This window comes from Oppia nitens, unplaced genomic scaffold (genome assembly GCF_028296485.1).
Source record: "Oppia nitens isolate AA-2021 unplaced genomic scaffold, nextdenovo-longstitch-racon4-pilon3 scaffold22_pilon_pilon_pilon, whole genome shotgun sequence".
Classification (NCBI taxonomy): Eukaryota; Metazoa; Arthropoda; class Arachnida; order Sarcoptiformes; family Oppiidae; genus Oppia; species Oppia nitens.
This window is the reverse complement of record NW_026533202.1, coordinates 1,413,335-1,435,417: the sequence shown is the minus strand read 5'-3', so window position 1 is coordinate 1,435,417 and position 22,083 is coordinate 1,413,335. Positions and strand designations below refer to the sequence as shown.

Here is a 22,083-nt window from a genome sequence, read left to right as displayed (position 1 = left end):
GCCAAACAGGACAACCATTTGCCAATTGTTTGCATTGATTACTATACAGACAATCCTTTCCACTAAATATATGAAACTAACGACATAAACAACTAATGGTCGATAAAACCATTGTCTATTTGCTGGCCAATTATCGGCGGCGGCTAATATTTGATGACCACTTAGACCAATACGATATAAATGATAGGCCGACCATTTGTAGGCAATATCTGGAGGTAATAATTGTCGGGCAGAAAAACTAGACATTTTTTAAATGTCTAATATTTCTATATATTTTTTTTAAAAAAAAACAAAATGTTATTTTAAATATTTATTACAAACACACTTATAATTTATTTATTTAAATATATAATACTGTATTATTGTTTAATTATAAATTATAATAATATAATTATTATTATTTTTTATTAGTTGTATTATTAGTATTATAAGCATTATTACAATTTGTTAAACAAAATTATATCGATTTAGTTTTTTTATATAAATATTATGTTATGAAATTAATAAGTTATATAATAGTTTATTTTTATTTAATAGTTTTAATGAATTATTTTTTTTAATTTACTTTTAGTTGTTTTGATATTTACTAAAATTTACAATAAGTTTTACTTACTTTTTTTTAAAAAAATAGATATTACTGTTTACGCAATAAGTTTAAGTAATTATTATATTATAATAACATTTTTATTTTATAAAATACTTAATATTAATACATAAAATTTAATATAATGTCAACAATCTATTAAAACTATATAATATTTATTTTCGTTATATATTAATGATCAAATAATTAGTTTTAGTTTTATAAATAAATATATATATTGTAATATATAATAAAATAATTTAAATAAATAATATTGATTAAATAATAAAGTTTATTATTATTATTTTTGTTAAATTAGTTATAGTTAGTTACTATTATTTATTTAGCAAAAAATATTTGCTATTTGCTCCATATATATATAATATTTAATGTATTTATAATATTATTTCAAATTATATAATTGTATTTTATTATATAAATTTAATTTTTATAAATTAAACAAAATATTATTATTATTTGTAAATATTTATTTGAATAATAATATTTTAATTATTATTATTATATATTTTTTACAACAATAAAAAGTTATAAGCAAAACATATAAAATATTCAAAAAATATTTTTTAAATGTAAAAATCATATAATAGTTATCATTAGAGAGAGAGAGAGAGAGAGAGAGAGAGAGAGAGAGAGAGAGAGAGAGGAGTATGTAATATAGCACTGGTAGAGGAGATGCTGATGATCTTAAACTAAATTAAGTTTAATATAAGCTCTGATAGGGTGCACATCTATCTATACTTTCTAACTCTCTCTCTCTCTCTGTCGGAAAAAAGTCAAAAATTGTAATAATCAGTGCATTTACTCACTTGTGTGTTGTGCTTAATGGGATGTTACTGTATGTATATGTACTGTATGTATGTATGTGTGTGTGTGTGTGTGTCTGTGTGTGTGTGTGTGTGTGTGTGTGTGTGTGTGTGTGTGTGTGTGTGTGTGTGTGTGTGTGTGTGTGTGTGTGTGTGTGTGTACGAGTGCATACTGTCGTGTCTATGTCTTTGATGGGATCAGTCATATAACAGTACATACATATACTATGCTCTCTCTCTCTCTCTCTCTCTCTCTCTCTCTCTGTCTTAAAAAAATCTTAATGTTTATTTGTATGCATATGTGTGATGTCTGTCCTCAAACTAAAAAAAAAGTTTTAAACTTTTAAATTTTTATCTTTTATATTATACATACCGTTCCTCTCTCCCTCTCTCTCTCTCTCTCTCTCTCTCTCTCACACACACACCAACCATCACAAAAAAGTTATATCTAAAGTATTAGTGAGAGGAGGAACTGTAGTTTAGTTTCTGAGGAACTGGTAGATGCATGTATGCAAAAAAAAGTATTATCAGTGATATATTTATATACTGTATGTACAGTATATATAAAAACCTAAAACTAGAGTAAATGCTAACTGTGCTAACTATACGGTATATTATACATATGTGTTTGATTGTATAGACCGTGCATTTGTGTCCCATATGTAAAGTGTGTGTTTGTCGGGACAGTCGTGTTATAATAATAATATGTTTGTCTAATTATACGGCAATAACAACAACAACAAGTTATATATATATATATATATATATATATATATATATATATATATATATATATATATATATATATATATATAATTTGTAATCATTATATGCATCGATAATAATATTAAATGATTTTTTTTAAATTTTATTTTATGTGTAAAAAATTGTTTCATTTATAAATAAAATATTTATTAATTATATCATATTTATATAAAACAGTTATATTTATTTTATTTTTTAAAATTAATAATATATTTTATTTTGAATTTATTTAGTGTTCAATTATGTTAGTATTGTTTAATTAGTGTTTATATATCAGTATATTATATATATATATATATATATAAATACTCAACTTTTTATTTTATTTATAAAATTATATGTAAGTATTATTATTATTATTATATAACAAAATATTTACATACAATAAACAGATATATAATAATTATATTTTAATAAATGAAAATGTAATCTATTTTATTTTATTATGTTAGTAATAATGTATAGAAAAATAATTTTTTTATTTTAATTATTGTACATACAGGTACAGTTAATTTATATTAATATATATATAATATATTTTTAGTAATAATATATTTCACAATTAATCGATAATTATATATTAGAAATACAGTTAGAAAATAAAACCAATAAATACTATACTACTGTAGTAAATGATTTGAAACATTTCAGTACATATTTAATACAATAATATCTATTGTATACCATATATAATATATTATATATTAATACAGTAAATTATTATTATCAAATAATTTAAATAAACATAAATTAGGAAAAAATATCTAATTATATACACAAAAAAATATTTGATAATAAAATAGATTATTTTACATTAGAAATTTAAAAAACAAAAATAAAAATTACATATAAATTTATTTATTTTTCAATTCAATGGAAAACAATTTTTTGTTGTTGTTGTTGATTATATTTAATTATTCAAAAAATAGATTTATTATTAAATGCTATTTTTAAAATAAAACACATATTTATGTTATTATTTAGTTTTATTTATTTTTTTGAATAACACGTGTGTAAATGTATTTTCAACAAAAAATAAAATAAAATAATATTACTTAATACTATGCATATGACTATATATAATATATATAATATGAAAATAATCTGCTATTTAAAATAATATATAATATAATATTTTCCTCTCTCTCTCTCTCTCTCTCTCTCTCTCTCTCTCATACACATACACATACACATACACATACACATACACATACACATACACATACACATACACATACACATACACATACACATACACATACACATACACATACACATACACATACACATACACATACACATACACATACACATACACATACACATACACATACACATACACATACACATACACATACACATACACATACACATACACATACACATACACATACACATACACATACACATACACATACACATACACATACACATACACATACACATACACATACACATACACATACACATACACATACACATACACATACACATACACATACACATACACATACACATACACATACACATACACATACACATACACATACACATACACATACACATACACATACACATACACATACACATACACATACACATACACATACACATACACATACACATACACATACACATACACATACACATACACATACACATACACATACACATACACATACACATACACATACACATACACATACACATACACATACACATACACATACACATACACATACACATACACATACACATACACATACACATACACATACACATACACATACACATACACATACACATACACATACACATACACATACACATACACATACACATACACATACACATACACATACACATACACATACACATACACATACACATACACATACACATACACATACACATACACATACACATACACATACACATACACATACACATACACATACACAAACACATACACATACACATACACATACACATACACATACACATACACATACACATACACATACACATACACATACACATACACATACACATACACATACACATACACATACACATACACATACACATACACATACACATACACATACACATACACATACACATACACATACACATACACATACACTGTGTATAGTATACGCGTATTATTGGGTTACTATTTAGACATTTTCCCAGAAAAAACTTAATGTATTTATAGCCTATAGGATTGTGAAACCTTTTATTTTCAATGAAATAAGAAAAAACGGGTCTAAATATTATTATTATTATTGATAAAAACCTTATTATAGAAAAATACCGATTACTTAAACATTAAAAGTAGTAGTATTAGTAGTAATAGTATTCAAAACTTAGATATAATATGCAATTTTCTGAGAAATATATATATATATATTATATTGTTTTTATTCATTAAATAATAAAAGTATTTGTTTTTACAAATAAAACTAATTATAAATTATAATAGTTTTGCTGATGATTACATAGTTAATGCTAAATATTTTTGTTTTGTTTTATTTATAGTAACATTTATACTGTATTTTATTTATATTAATATATATTTATAAATATATTATTATTGCTATTGAAACTCCATGTGCTCTATCTCTCTCTCTCTCTCTCTCTCTCTCTCTCTCTCTCTCTCTCTTTGATGATATATTTATATTTAACTATATATTACTGGTTTAATACCCGTAATAATTATTATTATAAATAGTTTTGTAATTATTATGTAATTTGAATAAGAAATTTAATTAATTTATACACCAAATTGCCAAATAATTTATTTATATTATAACAGTTAGTATTATCAAAATAAATAGATAGATATATTGATAGATAAATATTAATATTTATATATATATATATATATATATATATATATATATAGATAAATAAATTGATTAAGGGTAATTAATTTTGTTTATTATATTAAAAATTACTTTATTATTAATAATAATTTATTAACTACAAAATATTTATTACTATTATTAAAAAAAATTAAATTTTAGTATATTTAAAGTATTATAATTATTTGCTGATTTGAAGATTATAAATATATATACAGTAAAAACAAATCAAACATTTTTTCAAAAACTAATATATGTTTGCATAAAGTATTAAAAAATCAATTTTGTTTGTCAACTACAGTATAATTGTCACCCAATAATAATAATAATAATTTCTTAAAATAATAACAATATGATTATATGACATGACTATAAAAAATAATAATCTCATGATTATGCAAATAGTAATAATTATTATTATAATTATAATCTATAATCATAATATGATTTTAGCATTAGTTGACAAAAATTATATTATTATTATTATTATTTTGGGTACAGTTTACTACTACTACTGTGTTATATATTTTAAATCAGGTCCCAACAATAACACTTGATTATCAATGATTTTTTAGACAAAATAATAATAATACTAATAATTTAGTAATTAATTTAATAGTATTTAAAAATTATATATAAATTATTATATATAATATATTATAAATTGTATCTTAAATAGCATTCATCAAAAAAACAAAAAACAAAAATTAAGTAAATTTAAGTTATGTTATTAAAAATAACAATTTTTTTCAAATAACAAAAAAAAATGTTTTATAATATCACAAATTCAATATAATAATTAATTTTTAATTACTGATTGATTGTTAGTTTAACATTAATTTTTGTTGTTGTCATCAAACAAAGTTATAGTTTTAATTTTTTGAAAAAAATAACAATTAATTAAAAAAAAGTTTATAATATTATAGTTTATTTAATTACAACTTTAGTTGGAGTTTTAATTATTAATTTTTTCTTAAAAATATTTAACATTTGTATATACAGTATATATATATTTTGAAAACAAAAATTTTTGCTGACTAATACATTTAGTTTCAAGCATTTTTTAAAAATATATGTTTATTATTAGAAATTTTTGTCTTATAAGTAAAAATTTAAAAATACAGTTAACTTAAATTTTAAAAAATTAAATTATCTTTTTTATTATTATTATTATAAATACTGTAAATTAATATCTCATATAATTATCCTGAGAGAAAGAGATAGAGATATTATTAAATATGATATATTAAAATACAATAAAATATTTTCCCATAACTTTGTCGACACACACACACACACACACACATACAGATAGATTTCATGAATTTTTTTATGATTTATTTATGTAAATAATATATTTATATATATATATTAGGCAATTAAATGATATTTTCTGGTAATAATAATAATAATTTATTAGAAAACATTACAATATATACTGTATATGTGTGTATGTGTGCGTATGTGTGTGTATGTGTGTGTGTGTTTGTGTGTGTGTGTGTGTGTGTGTGTGTGTGTGTGTGTGTGTGTGTGTGTGTCTGTGTGTGTGTGTGTGAGTGTGAGTGAGTGAGTGTTTGATAATCCCTGAACTCTCAAATAGTTATATATATACAGTATATATATATATTAAATATAAAGTATATAACACTTTTGACACACACACCAAAAAAATCATTAAATCAATTGATAAGCCTCTCCTGTCTCCGGGTTTCTGTGATTTAAATATGGGAACGGCATCTCACAAAAGGGAATGGGATATATCAATGGGTTTAAAGATAGTTTCCATTAGTAGTTATAATTTATTACATTTCTCTCTCTCTCTCTCTCTCTCAACAAATAGCCCCTAAAAGCGGGGCCTCCTCTTTTTTTTGCTAAACATTTAAAATAATAATTTTTATTTATTTATACAAATTTTGTTTAAACATTTTTGTTTTCTAAATGATTTATACATTTTTGTTTATAGTAGTTGATTATTATTATTATTATTATTGTATAAACATTATATGTATCAATAATTAATATTTTATGATAGTTATTATAATAATATATAGTTTAACTGTGGATAATAAATTGCAATTTTTATTTGTAATATTTATAAAATATATATATATAAATATATCTTATAATCAATTTTTTCTATATATCTCTAATTATATATATATTTTTAAACACACAAAAAAATCATTAGCTATTAACACAATTTTTTTTGAAAATTTAGTGAATTTTATTTTTTAACTATTTGTGTTTCAATGGTTAATATTGTGTTTTTATAAAAAATATTTGTTGAAATAATTATTTAAATTATTTGAAAATTTTTATCTTTTTTTTTGTTGTTTTGAACAAATATTATCATTTAATTTGTTGTTTGTTTGTTTGTAAAAAGTTTCACTTACTTTCAAAAAATGTTTTTAAACATTATTTTTATTTTTGTATACATTTTATTAGTACTGGTAGTTGTAGTGATGATGAGATAACAATCATCAATTGACTTCAATATACATATAATATGTGTTACATATATATATATATATATATATAATATAATCTACAAGTTCTGGCATATAATGAACTCATTTAATCTATCTCTCTCTCTCTCTCTCTTTCTCTCTCTTTCTCTCTCTTTCTCTCTCTCTTTCTCTCTCTTTCTCTCTCTCTCTCTCTCTCACTCACTCTTTATCTCTCTCTCTCTCTCTCTCTCTCTCTCTCTCTCTCTCTCTCCCTCTCTCTCTAACTTAAAGTTTGTTTAGCTCATCATAATATGTCTTTTCCCACAATTTACATCATTGACTAAACTAAACTAATACATCAAAAATATATTATACTATATATATACACTGTTAGTCTCTGTATTGTATGTACTGTATGTATGTATTTGTGATATATATATATATATATATATATCCAGAAATAGTTTAATCTGATATAGCAATAGACATCTCTAATGTTATTTATTCAAAATAAAAACAAATTACAATAATTATACTTCAATAGTAATAGTAATTATAATAATAGTCTACTTGTATTTTATAGATGTCCCTGAAGTATGTTTTTTAATAATAATAAAAAAGTGTTTAACACATAATAATGATAAGTATCAATAAAATAATAAAATCTACTGTTAAGTTATTTTTCCAAATAAATTTATTTACTTTTTTTTAAAAAAACATAAATAATTTAAAGTCAATTAATTTTTTTTATTCAAATTTTCTTTATATGTATTTAAAATAAATATTACATTTTTATCTAGTTTTTAAAATCTATTTTTAAAAAATATACACAAATATACACATAATTATTATATTTAGTATATTATGGATATCAATATCTATTTATTATATAAAATTATTTCATATATTTTCAAACTTAATAATAAGTTTTATATTTTTGGTTATTTTATATATTCACCAAAACTATGTATATGTACTGTATGTGTGTGTATGTATGTATGTATGTATGTATGTGTGTGTGTGTGTATGTGTGTGTGTGTGTGTGTGTGTGTTTGTCGGATGAGTTACAAAAATAAATAAATAAATTAAATAAATAAAACTTTAAATAAAATTTTCAATTATTATCATTATATTTAAATATCTAAATGTAATTATTATTGATGAGATTTTATAAAATTATATATTTTTTAATTTTATTTTAATTTTTTATTTTATGTTTGTGTAAATGTTAAACATTTTTATTATTATGATATATATATATATATATATATATATATATATATATATATGATATTATTATTATTTTAATATGTTATTGTACTATACTATCAATTTAGAAATATTAATCACTGTTAATATAATATTAAACATTTGATATTAATTTTTAAAAATATATATATTTATATAATAATAATATTATTAAAACACAATAAATTTCTATTTTTAGTATTTAATAAATTTTGTTATTTTGCAAAATTAATTGATTATATTGAAATAATAATAATTATCATTATTATTAATATAATAAATTAATTTATAGAAAATAATTTAATTTATTTTTTTGTTGTTGAAAATAATAGTAAAAATTATTAGGAAAAATACTAGAATAGAAAATTTCTAACTATTTAAACAACAAAAAAATTTCATTTAATATCTATTATTATTTTATATTATTTTTTATTTATATTATTGATTCATTAATAGTTTTTTTCCGATAATAAAATCGTAAAAATGTTTTTATTATTATTATTACTACCGTTTTGTCTACATATTGTTGGACTGTTTTATAAAATTATATTATTTAAATAGTTATTTAATATTTATACAACTATAGTATTAGTATTTTTAAAAAAATTAATTAAATCAGTATTAATTAGTATCTGATTATTTTTCTTATAATAATAAATTTTATTTTACTGTATATTTCAATTAAATAAAAATAAAATAAATAATTTTATAACAATTTTTTTCAAAAGCTTTAACAAAAATTTTAGGCATTAAAAAATCAAATATTGCATAGATATGTGAAATATCTATATATATATATATATATATATATAATATATATATAAGATTTATTTTTTTAAATCTAAAAATTTAATATATTAAGAGTTAAAAATTTTCTAGTTTGAGATTAAATATTTAATAATTAATTTCCTGGTTTGCAGGCTATATAATATAGTATATATATATATATATATATATATATATATATATATATATATATATATATATATATATGTATAATACTATACATATAAATATATATAAATTATATTTACCTGATTTTATTTGTTGTAAAACTAATCTATTAAACTAATATATATATATTTAGTACTCATTTTTTTAATCTCATTTTTTTGGATTAAAATTTTCTAAAAAAAATAGAACAGGATTTAAGATAAAAACTAAAATAATAATAATAAAGATTATCCACTCTATTGTCTATATGTTATATACGGTAAAAAATGTTAGACAATACGGTACTTACTTTATTATTATTATTACTACTACTACTACACGTAAAAATACTATTATAATAATCAATGTGTATCTAATATATGTAATATATAGTATATAATATTACATTAATAATAATATTATTAATAATAATTTGTTTGAAATATTATATAATATATAATTTATTTTTTTATTTGATTTACATTACTATTGAATATTATATATATATATATAATATTATTAGTTTTTTTAAGTACAATTTGGTAGAAAAAAATTATTCATTATATTTTGTTTTATATTTTTTGCTCTCTCTCTCTCTCTCTCTCTCTCTCTCTCTCTCTCTCTCTCTCTCTCTCTCTTTCTCTCTCTCTTTCCAATAGACTGTAAAACTACAGTACTGTACCATATATTTAGTAAACTATTTTTAGATATCAACACATACTCTATTGATATACATATAAATATCAAATATATAAAACACAACTGTAATCGTATTTTTCAACTAACTATTCAATACATACATACATATCATACATACAGTAGAAAACAACAGTTTCATCAATCAATACAACAATACATACATAGAGTATATGAAATAAATTACTGAATCAATGAATGAAAAAATCTAAAAATGTTTTGATCATAAAAATTGTTTTTTAACTTTTTTCATTGTTGTTTTTTAATTATTTAACTATAGATAACATATAAATATCACACACATAGTGAATAAGACATTTGAAAATTATAAAAAGCAACAAAAAAACTCTTAAACTGTTAAAAAACATCAGTGTGTCTATCAATAGAAAAAAAATGTCATCCCTTTCCAGCCAACCGTGCAATGGAAGCAATCATAGGATGAGGAGGAGGACAGTCATATTATTATCATCCATGTCTAAACAATTGTTAACAACACAAAACATACTACTGGTGCTGATGATGATGTCGTCTATCAGCATCAGCACCGGCAGTATTGTTGTTACCGGTAATGCCAACAACAACAACAATGATATACATCATAATTATCATCGAAACGACAAGTTATCGTCAGGTGCTGCTGCTGTCGATGACATCCTAAACAACAACAACAACAACACTGATAATCACACAACAACTTCATACCAGACACTGGGATCAAAGTGGAGGACAGCCCAACAGGAGGCGGAAAACAGTGTGTTTAATATAGTCAATGGCCAACTACCCATGGACAGGGAGATCAATATCTATGTGCTCAGTGGAGAAGCTAAAAGGTTTGTTAGGTTTTTTTATTGTTGTTTTGTTATAAAAAATATTTATAATAATAATTTTGGATATTTTTTTTAATTTTAATTTAAATGCTTAATATTTGTGTTAATTAATTAATTAATATCATATATTATTTTGTTTTTTAAATAAAACATACCAGTGCTTTCTATGTATGTGTGTGTGTGTCACTACTACTACTAAAAATTTAGATATATCTATTTTTATCATGCTGATTTTTTTATTTAAAAAAATAATTATTATTATTTAGTATTGTTTTAGTTTTAGTTTTTTTTATATATATATACACACAAAAAGTCAATGAACTTGAGTTTCAATATTTTTTTTTGATATGTTTTGTTTAGTTTTAGATATTATTTATTTATTTTTTTTGTGTCTACAATTTTCATCAGTATAAATAATATTGACGTTTTTTTCAACAAAAAATAATAATAATAATAATAAATATACAGTTACTATACTGTACTGTACAATACTACTAATGTATATATATATATATATATTAAATAAATATTATTAAATCATAAAATACACAGAATATTAATTTAATTATTTTAAATTTAAAAATATCATTCAAAATATATTACAATATTGTGTAATTTTTTTTATTTAACTAAAATTTTATCTTTTTTAAAAATATTGAAAATTAATACATTAGATATTTAAAATTACTTATAAAAATTATTTATTTAATTTGTTTAAATTTCATTTTAAATTAAGCATATTAAATTTTATGTTGTTTATAAAAAATATTTTTATAAAAAAATAGTTTGCAATAATATTTAATTTATTTTTTGATACATAATATATTATTTTTTATTATATTGATGTTGATATATACTAGTTTAAAATAGTAACTATAATTATTTATTTAATATAATATTTTAGGATAAAAATTATATATATATATATATATATATTTATATACACTTTATTGATAATAGTTTTTTTTGTTAATTTTTTTTGTTGTTGAAGAAAATAAAACTATGTTTAGATTTATTATTATAGACAATAAATTAGATGTTAATGCCATTAGTTATTTATTTTTTATATTTATTGATATATGTATATACTGTATATACAGTATATACAGTATATATATATATTATATATATATTTATACTGTATTTTTAAACCTAATTTGTTTATATAGACATTTGTGTGACATTTTGTTTATGTTTGATTAGTTTTCGCCAATATATCAAATAAATATATAAATAAATAATAAATAACTATTATATATATATATATATGTAAATTTATGGGAAAGAGATTTTTTAGTTTACATCAATTTTTTGTATTTATTAGTTTAAAATTTTTTAAAAACTTTTGTTTTATAATTAGTATTAAGTTATACTAATCTTACTTTAATCGGAAAAAAATATCTAAATTACTTAATTAATTTATAATTTATATTATAATTTACTTAAATGTTTTACTCAAATTATCTATATATATAAAAAAAAATTATATACATTTTAAATATATTTATTTAAAAAAAAATAAAATAAATTACTTAATAACATGTTTTCCCAGAAACAATTAAATACAATTAATAGTTTTTATTGACACTTCAAGTTAATACTACTACTACTACTACTACTACTACTACTACTACTAGAAAAAAAACTAATTAATTAAATCAATTTCAGACAATTATTTTAAATTATTTTTTATTTATTTATATATATATATTGTTATTCCAAATAAAACCCATTAGATTCTGGGAAACAAACATTTTTTAGTTTTAATTTAAAAAATACAAAAATAAATTGAAAACAATATATTTATAGCATCTAGTTTTTTCAATAGAAATACTAATCAACCAAAAAAATAATAAAAAAATTACTCATAAATTACTTAATTTTTTTAGTTTTGTTTTTAGTTTTGTTATTACATAAATCAAATAACATGTTTATTATTTGCTTTATATTAGTGAGTAGGAGTCCATAAACTATATAATAACAGTTGTTATTATATAGTTTATAATCCATTATACAGTATATATAATACTATTGATATATATATATATATATATATTGGATGTATTTATTATATTATTAACCCAGACACTTATAAATACAGTACTTATATTATAATTAAAAATAAATATAATTATAGATAGTTTTGTTGTGTTTATAATTAGCTTATAATTTCCAGTAAAAATCTATATGTATTTATTAGCATACAATTACTAACCATTAATAATTAGTAAAACTTTATGTTTTTTTTTGTTTGATTTTGTTTTAGTTTGTTGTTTGGTTATTGTTTATATGTTGTTAATTGAATTTATTTTTAAAGTTTTTATTATTATTATTATTATCCATATTATCAATAAATCTATTTTGTGAACTATAAATATACATTGATTTTGTTTGTTTAATAAAAATTTTAATCTAACCATTAGATAGATATAATAAGATTATTATTATAGTAATATTGAAATGAATTAATTATTAAGAAAAAAAATTATTATTCAAAATAACATTTTTGATACTTAATGTTAATTATGTTAATTAGATAAATAGTTTTTAAATAAAATTATTTATTTTTTTTTGAAATTATTTTATTAATATAGTAATTCATCTTTTTATTATTATTATTATTATTATTAGTATAACAGTTATTATACATTATTACATAACATCAAAATGATTATAAATTATGTACATTAATAATACAGTAAAAAAATTTAGTATTATATATATATCTTATATGACTGTTTTCAATTAGCAATTTATAAATATATAATTTTTTTTTTGATAAATATCATAATTATATTACACTATTTTAACTAGATACAATTTGTCATTTTGATATTTTTTTCATTTTTTTTGCCAAAAAATTTATATCATATAATTTAATACAACATAATACCAAAATATATATATGGCAGTGTATATATATATATATATATAGTGCCAACAAATGTATGTTTTCACCACAAGTTTATATCTGATATAATTAATTAATTATAGTTATAAATTTATTTAATAAAATTCATACATTTTATAGTAATTATATTATAGTTATTGTTAGTTTTTAATTCAACTTTATTTTTAAAAAAATAAGATAATCAACAAAAAAAATTACAATAAATATTTTAATCAATTTAATAATAAGAATAATAATAAATACTACTTATGAAAAATATTTTATTATTTATTCATATATTTATTTTAATTATTATTTAACATATTATATTTAACAACAAAAAATTTGCAGATTATATTATCAGATTCACGAGTCGGGCCACGAGATGACAGTTACGGTAACACCGTGTGAGTCGCCTATTGTCTGGAAACTGTCGTTTTTGGCCCGAAAACGGCCTACAAATAAAGGTTTGTTAAAATTTATTATAATAAATATAATAACCTAATAATAATAATGTGTATGTATGTATGTGTATGTGTATGTGTATGTGTATGTGTATGTGTATGTGTATGTGTATGTGTATGTGTATGTGTATGTGTATGTGTATGTGTATGTGTATGTGTGTGTTTGATGTTAAATAAATATAATACAGTACTAAAATAGTTATTTGTTTTATATATATTTTTTGATAAAATTAAATACATATAAAATAATAAGTTTTTTTTGTTTGTTATATAATTGAGAAAAGATTTTCAAAAACATTTTTTTAAATTATTTATTTTTTTATATATCAAATAAATTATTTTAGAAAAAAATATATATATGTGTGTCGGCAACATATGTTTGCATTTGTCGTTTAACTGTTTTTATTTGACTTTATTTTTATTTATATATATTTTTTTTGATGATTTTTATGCCCCCAAAAAAACAAACAAACAGATCGTCGGTCTAAAAATAATAATAGACGAAGATATAAGAGACGACACAATAAGTTACTGATGGGAAGGAATGGTATACTAAATAAGGCTAAGACTGTCCTATTGGCCAACTATTCGGCCGGCACTGAGAGGACAACCTTTTCAGATATGTCATCGTCAGCCGGTTTGTCCTATTGTTTATTTTTATTAACAGTTATTATTATTATTATTTAAATATAAATGCAATTTATTATATGATAATTTTGTGCTAACACACACACACACACACACACACACATAMACATACATACATACATACATACATACATACATACATACATACATACATACATACATACATACATACATACATACATACATACATACATACATACATACATACATACATACATACATACATACATACATACATACATACATACACATACACATACACACACACACACATACACATACACATACACATACACATACACATACACATACACATACACATACACATACACATACACATACACACACACACACATACACATACACATACACATACACATACACATACACATACACATACACATACACATACACATACACATACACATACACATACTGATAAGTTACTAATTATATAAATAAATTTATAAATATATAACTTCTAATATAAACTAGGTTAATTAAAGCACTTATAAGTTTAAGATATATTTGTTTATTATGAATATTAATTATATTTTACATTTAAGATGACAACAACCCAATGTTTTATGATTGATTACATTAAGGAAATGTAGATATAATTAGTAATATATATATATATATATATATATATATCATAGTATATACTGTATATTAAATTAATTGTTGTTGAAAAAAAACTAGCATAATATCAACTATAATTAATAATTAGTAAATTATGCTATCTATTTATAATAGCATACACAATGATTTATATACAGCAATTAAATTAAATTTATCATTTTTTTCAAATGAAAAAAATATAAGTAATTTAAATTATATGAAAATTAATTTGTTTTTATTAAAAGACAATTTTTTTACATAATTCATATGTTTTACAACAAAATTATATAAATATAAATAAGTAGTTATTTTTAGCTATAAATTGTAGATATTTTTTTCCGGTGAGATTTAAAAAAAAACATTTTACAAAATTAATTGTTTATTATTTAATATTATTTATCAATTAATATTTTTAAAAAAATTTTAATATAATTACATAATGTATAATAATTATGTTTATATATATTTATTTTTAATAATTATATCCAAAAAATTTTAGATTATTTAATTTTAAAAAAAATAATTTAATCAATAATAATAATGTTACTAATAGTTAACATAATTTTCAATACAAAAAAAATAATTTTAAATATTAATTAATAATAACTTTTTTTAAATGTATTTATTCAAAAAAAAATTTTGTATAAAAATATTGATATATTTTTAAAAAGTTAAATATTTTTTTTTATTTTTTCACCGATAAATACATATATACAGGTCTTTACATAATTGATTTCAACTCATTGGGCAACGATGTGGCCGTCAAAGTCTATGTCTCACAACACTATCCCTATCCGTTGGCCCCAAACGACCAGCACATCGATGTCCGTCAAGTAAAAGCCGGTGAACTACTTATCAATTGGCCAATGAGTCCGTCGGAGTCCGTACAGCCTATCGACTATTGTGTAGCTGTCAGTAGTGGTGGTGGTGGTGGTGGTGGACAACGTCATCAGCACCGGTCGGACAGCTGTCTGATGGATGCCTATCTCAGAGGAGGAGATACCGCCACAGATGAACAGTACGAACTGGATCTGATACCTGAAGACCGGTCCAATTCGTTTGCCTATTGGTGGGGAAGGACTGTCAAAAATATGTTACGCCAGTCCCAGTTGCGGGCACTGGCAGCCAATAACGTACGAATAGCTTGCGTTGGCAAACAACGTTGGCATCTGATCCCAGTCTACGACAGTACACCACAACAAGGACAACAACAACTGGCCAACGATTACCGTATAGATGTATACGCCAGGAACAGCCTAACAAATGCTACCACAAAATACCAATCGGTTAGCTATACGATTGTTAACAGTCGTCCATTGGATATAAGCGATGATAATCCGGTGCTTATCAAACTCAACGCTACCAATAACTATACACAACTATTGCATTATAAGACAACGACAACGACAGCGCACTGGGATGTAAATAATACGTCCAGTAGTAGTAATGACCGGACAGCAGCAGCAGTAGTTAGATCTGAGAAATTATGGTTTCTGGTCAACTCGTGTTCGGGTTCTGGACCGATGACTATCAGTGCCCGACTAGTCGGTCCGGATATTGTAGTTAACAACAACAACGGCAACAGCACTGGTAGTAGTAGTGGTGATTCAGCACTGGTAGCTGCAAATCAAACATCGCAAGACTTATTATTATTCACCAAAAACGTACATCTATTGAAAAGCGAAGAGTTTTCAGTGACCACAACAACTACTTCGGCGGCCGAAACTAACGGATCGTTGTTTCTGGTGTTTGAGTTACGGTCGGCAACTGGTATTGCCGTCGACGGCGGCGGCGACAGGACTGTAGTGTTTATGGCCACCAATCGATACAATCGGTTCCCGTTTCCGCTGATGCCTACGGACACACAAATCAAACTCATGTCCACATTGACCGACTGTCAAAGTGTGACGTTGGCTTGGAATGCCAGTCCCGACGATCGGGTCCAGTACTGTATATACTCGCGCAAAGTCGACAATCACTATCAGTCAGTCAACCGTTTGGACAGTGTTTGTCCGTCAATCACCACCACCACTGCTGCTGGTGTTATGGTAGATATGGTGGAGGACAGGGATACGATCGACAACAACAATCAGGGATTCAGGAAAGTCCAGTGCAAACGCTACCAAAAATGGTCGTCTCGGAGACGATTTGGCAATAAAATCATACAATCAGTTAAGCGATTAACTGCTGGTCAGACCTACGTGTTTCAGGTGTTGGTTACCAAACACAGGGGCCGTACGCTGGCCTACGAACAGGTCTGGGCGACTACTAAACAGAGATACCAGTGCTAGAAAAGCAAGCAAACAAACACATCAACTATTTATATACCATATATATATATATAATACATGATATATATACTAAAAATTATATATAATTTATTTTATTTAAAATATAATTATTAATTTATACATTTAAATGTTAATTATATTATAATTATATATATATATCAATGTAAAAAAATATACAGTAAAATCTCATTATAACTTATATACTGTATTTTTATGTAGATTATTGATATCATAGTATTGAAACATTTTTTCTTAAAAAATACATATTATTTGATACACATTTTGATTTTGTTAAAATAAATATATATATTAATTTATAATTAATTTATAAATTTTCTGTATAAAAAAATAAATATTATTATTAAATAGTAATACTCAAGTCATAAATATTATATATATATATAAATAATTAATTTAGTGCCAAACAATAGTATTATTATTATCTGTATTATTATAATTATCATTACTATTATTATGTTATTATTATCATTATTATTAACTTTATGTATCATTATATTATTTTAAATAAAATTTAATAAATATATAATTACAATAATAAATAAATATTATTATTATTAATCTGTTATTAACAAAATTGATTAATATTTGATAAATTTTTATAAAAATAAATTTATTTTTTAATTATTATAGTAAATTAGATTTTACCAGAAAAATACATTTAAAACAATAAATATTATATAAAAATAACAAAAAAGTTTAAATCTAATAAACAAACAAATATTAGTAACATTAGTAAAATAATTAAGTTTTTTTTTTTGAAAAAAAAGTTTTAAAAATTGTTTGAAATTAATTAAATTATATATACTGTATATATAGTTAAAAAAAATATATAGTAATTTTAGATATTTATTGAATATATTTATAGTTGAATAGTTAAATAATTAATTTAATCCAATAATTAATAGGTTCCAGTTAAATCAAAAATCTCATTTACAATATATGTTACAATAAGTGTTTGTAAGTGGGATATAAAATCTGGTTTTTCAACAACAACAACAAAAAATAGGTGATAGGTCTTTTTTTATTTTTTTTGCTTAAAAATATTTCAATAACCAATTAGAGCTAGTTCATTATTATTTTATTAATGCAAAAAAAACATGATACTACAATAAGAAAAAATTTTGAAATTTTTAATATAAATGTATAAAAGTAGATATAAAAAACAATAGTATCAGGGTATTTTGTATAGTTATTTATTTATTAAAAAATGTAAATTATTTAGCTATTTCATTATCATTATTATCACGATTCATATACAATGTCAATGTAATATAAATTAATTTGTAAATAATATGGAAAATAAATTATTGGAAACTTAAGAATATCAATAAAAAAAAACAAAATATTTTATTATAGTATATTATATATTGATTTTTAAATATATATATATAATATATTCAGAAAATAATAAAATTAAACAAAAACAATAGAAATTAAAAGATTTAAAAATAATAACAAACATTTTCAATATTAATACAATATAAGAAAATATTAATGAAAGTTTTATTATTATTATTTTTTTAGGACAATTGTTTCGAAATTAATTATTTCAATTAACTTTATTATTATTATTATTATTATTATAAATTTTATTTTTTTTTGTTACAATAAATACTGAAAAAATAATTAATATATAATACATTAATAATAGATTTATATAAAAAAATAAAACAAAACAAAAACATAAAACTTTTAAAAATAACTACAAAAAAAGTTTTCAAAACAAACAAATATATAAATATATATTTAATTAATTAATACAGTATTATAATAATATTTATAATAATAATAATTATTATTATTATTATTATAAAAACTGACCGCCCGTTACGTTTAACTTAATACCGTTAACAAAACTGCCGCCACTGACCGCACACGTAGGTGTGACCGCCAAAAATACTATCGCATTGACCACTTCATCGGCCGTAGCCGGACGTCCTAATGGTATTGTTTGCAAAAATTCGGCCGAAAATACTAACCGATTGTAAACTGGATTATTGAGTACCATCGGTGTAAGTATTGTACCGGCACTTAATTGTTTCAATAAATAAAAAAAACAAAATTATAATTATATTATATAAAATAAATTTTAATAGTTATATTATATTATATATATAAAACAAAATTGCTATTAATATATATATTTTTAGTTTACAATATATTTATATATAATAAAAAAAATCAATTTAGTTTATATTAGTTATTATTAGTTATATACAAGTATTTAATTATACAGTAACTACTACTACTACTACTACTACTACTACTACTACTACAGTACTACTAACCCGACACAATTAACCCGTACGCCTTTGGGTGCCAACTCCAGGGCCAGACATTTGGTAAACATATCTAAACTGGATTTACACAACATATTGGCTAATACTTCATAGCTCTTGAATTGATAGATAGATTAAAATATTAATTAAAATATAAATAAATTTCTATAACTAATAATATAATATACAGTATATATACATATAAATATCTCTGTCACTCACTCACTCACTCACTCACTCACTCACTCACTCACTCACTCACTCACTCACTCACTCACTCACTCACTCACTCACTCACTCACTCACTCACTCACTCACTCACTCACTCACTCACTCACTCACTCACTCACTCACTCACTCACTCACTCACTCACTCACTCACTCACTCACTCACTCACTCACTCACTCACTCACTCACTCACTCACTCACTCACTCACTCACTCACTCACTCACTCACTCACTCACTCACTCACTCACTCACTCACTCACTCACTCACTCACTCACTCACTCACTCWMTCTCTCTCTCTCTCTCTCTGTCTGTCTGTCTCTCTCTCTCTCTCTCTCTCTCTTTGTTTGTTTTTTAGTGTTGTTTTATAACTGATTCCCTCCCACTCCACCCCCACCTCCCAACTTACGGGTCTTTCAGTGGTAGCCGAGACGTTGACAATACTACTACCTCGGGTGCTGGCCGTCAACAATGGTATTAACAATTTGGTTAACAGTTGATGGCCTCTTAAAATCTTGAGCTCCTGGTCTAATAGATTGATACAATTGGCATCAACAAAACTGGCCACCGTTGAACCGCCAGCATTGTTGACCAGTATATCCAATTGGCCGCCAAACTCGGCCGACACTCGTTCGATTAGTAAATTGATATCCGTGTCCAGCGAAAGATCGGCTTTAACACCGATAGCTTTTTGATGGCGCCGACGGTGGTGGTCACCATCATGTTGTTTGGTGATATCGGTTGCTGGTTGACTGCTGCTGTTGTTGAGGCACCGGGCGATTACAGCGTCTATACGCTTGGTATCTCTACCAGTAATCACAACCGACGCACCCATTGACCACAATTGTACGGCTACGGCCTCACCGATACCCGAAAATAAATAAATATTAATTTAAAAAAAATTAAATTCTGCAATCATGATATTGTAAATTATTATCAATAGATAATAATAATAATAATAATAATAATGTTGTAAATTGTTTTTCAATTATTTTTATTATACTAGTATATTGAACACACTAAATTTTAAGTATATATCATTTACTAAATAAAATTAATTAAATAAAAGTGTCAAGGTATTTTATAAAATTATTTATTGAAATTTTATATTTATAAAAAAATCTCAATTATTTTGCTATTTCATTATCATCAAATGTAATAAATTTATTTGCAAACAATACAAACAATATATACATTTTATATATATACATATATACAATATATATATTTTATAATTGTTTTTAATTGATTTTTAAAATATTAGATACATATGTATATATACTTTATAAATGTTTTATAATTAAATAAAAATTTTATATATTTATTTTTTTTTGTTACAATAAATACTGAAAAAATAATTAATATATAATACATTAATAATAGATTTATAAAAAAAAACAAAACAAAAACATAAAACTTTTAAAAATAACTACAAAAAAAGTTTTCAAAAC

At 22.1% G+C, this 22,083-nt stretch overlaps 2 protein-coding genes across 2 annotated transcripts; one reads left to right on the top strand and one right to left on the bottom strand.

Annotated features, from left to right (window-relative positions):
- The first annotated feature begins 10,673 nt into the window (after positions 1 to 10,673).
- LOC128953518 (protein NDNF-like) lies at positions 10,674 to 18,125 on the top strand. Its single transcript, XM_054299003.1, has 4 exons — positions 10,674 to 11,193; positions 14,432 to 14,547; positions 15,020 to 15,181; positions 16,531 to 18,125. The coding sequence occupies exons 1-4, from the start codon at positions 10,757 to 10,759 to the stop codon at positions 18,102 to 18,104; spliced, it is 2,289 nt and encodes a 762-aa protein (XP_054154978.1). The 5' UTR covers positions 10,674 to 10,756; the 3' UTR covers positions 18,105 to 18,125.
- A 1,807-nt stretch (positions 18,126 to 19,932) lies between these two features.
- Positions 19,933 to 21,467, bottom strand: LOC128953503 (17-beta-hydroxysteroid dehydrogenase 14-like). The gene is made up of 3 exons (XM_054298986.1): positions 21,042 to 21,467; positions 20,414 to 20,520; positions 19,933 to 20,155 (listed from the first exon to the last, which is right to left on the bottom strand). Exons 1-3 carry the CDS (start codon positions 21,465 to 21,467, stop codon positions 19,933 to 19,935), a joined length of 756 nt encoding a protein of 251 aa, XP_054154961.1.
- Positions 21,468 to 22,083: the final 616 nt, after the last annotated feature.

Coding starts and splice junctions, on each gene's coding strand:
- LOC128953503 (XM_054298986.1), bottom strand. CDS start 21,467: ATGGGTGCGTCGGTTGTGATTACTGGTAGAGATACCAAGCGTATAGAC. Junction 20,521..21,041: donor CGGCTACCACTGAAAGACCC/GTAAGTTGGGAG, acceptor TATCAATTCAAG/AGCTATGAAGTATTAGCCAA. Junction 20,156..20,413: donor GTACGGGTTAATTGTGTCGG/GTTAGTAGTACT, acceptor GAAACAATTAAG/TGCCGGTACAATACTTACAC.
- LOC128953518 (XM_054299003.1), top strand. CDS start 10,757: ATGTCATCCCTTTCCAGCCAACCGTGCAATGGAAGCAATCATAGGATG. Junction 11,194..14,431: donor CTCAGTGGAGAAGCTAAAAG/GTTTGTTAGGTT, acceptor AAAAATTTGCAG/ATTATATTATCAGATTCACG. Junction 15,182..16,530: donor AGATATGTCATCGTCAGCCG/GTTTGTCCTATT, acceptor ACATATATACAG/GTCTTTACATAATTGATTTC.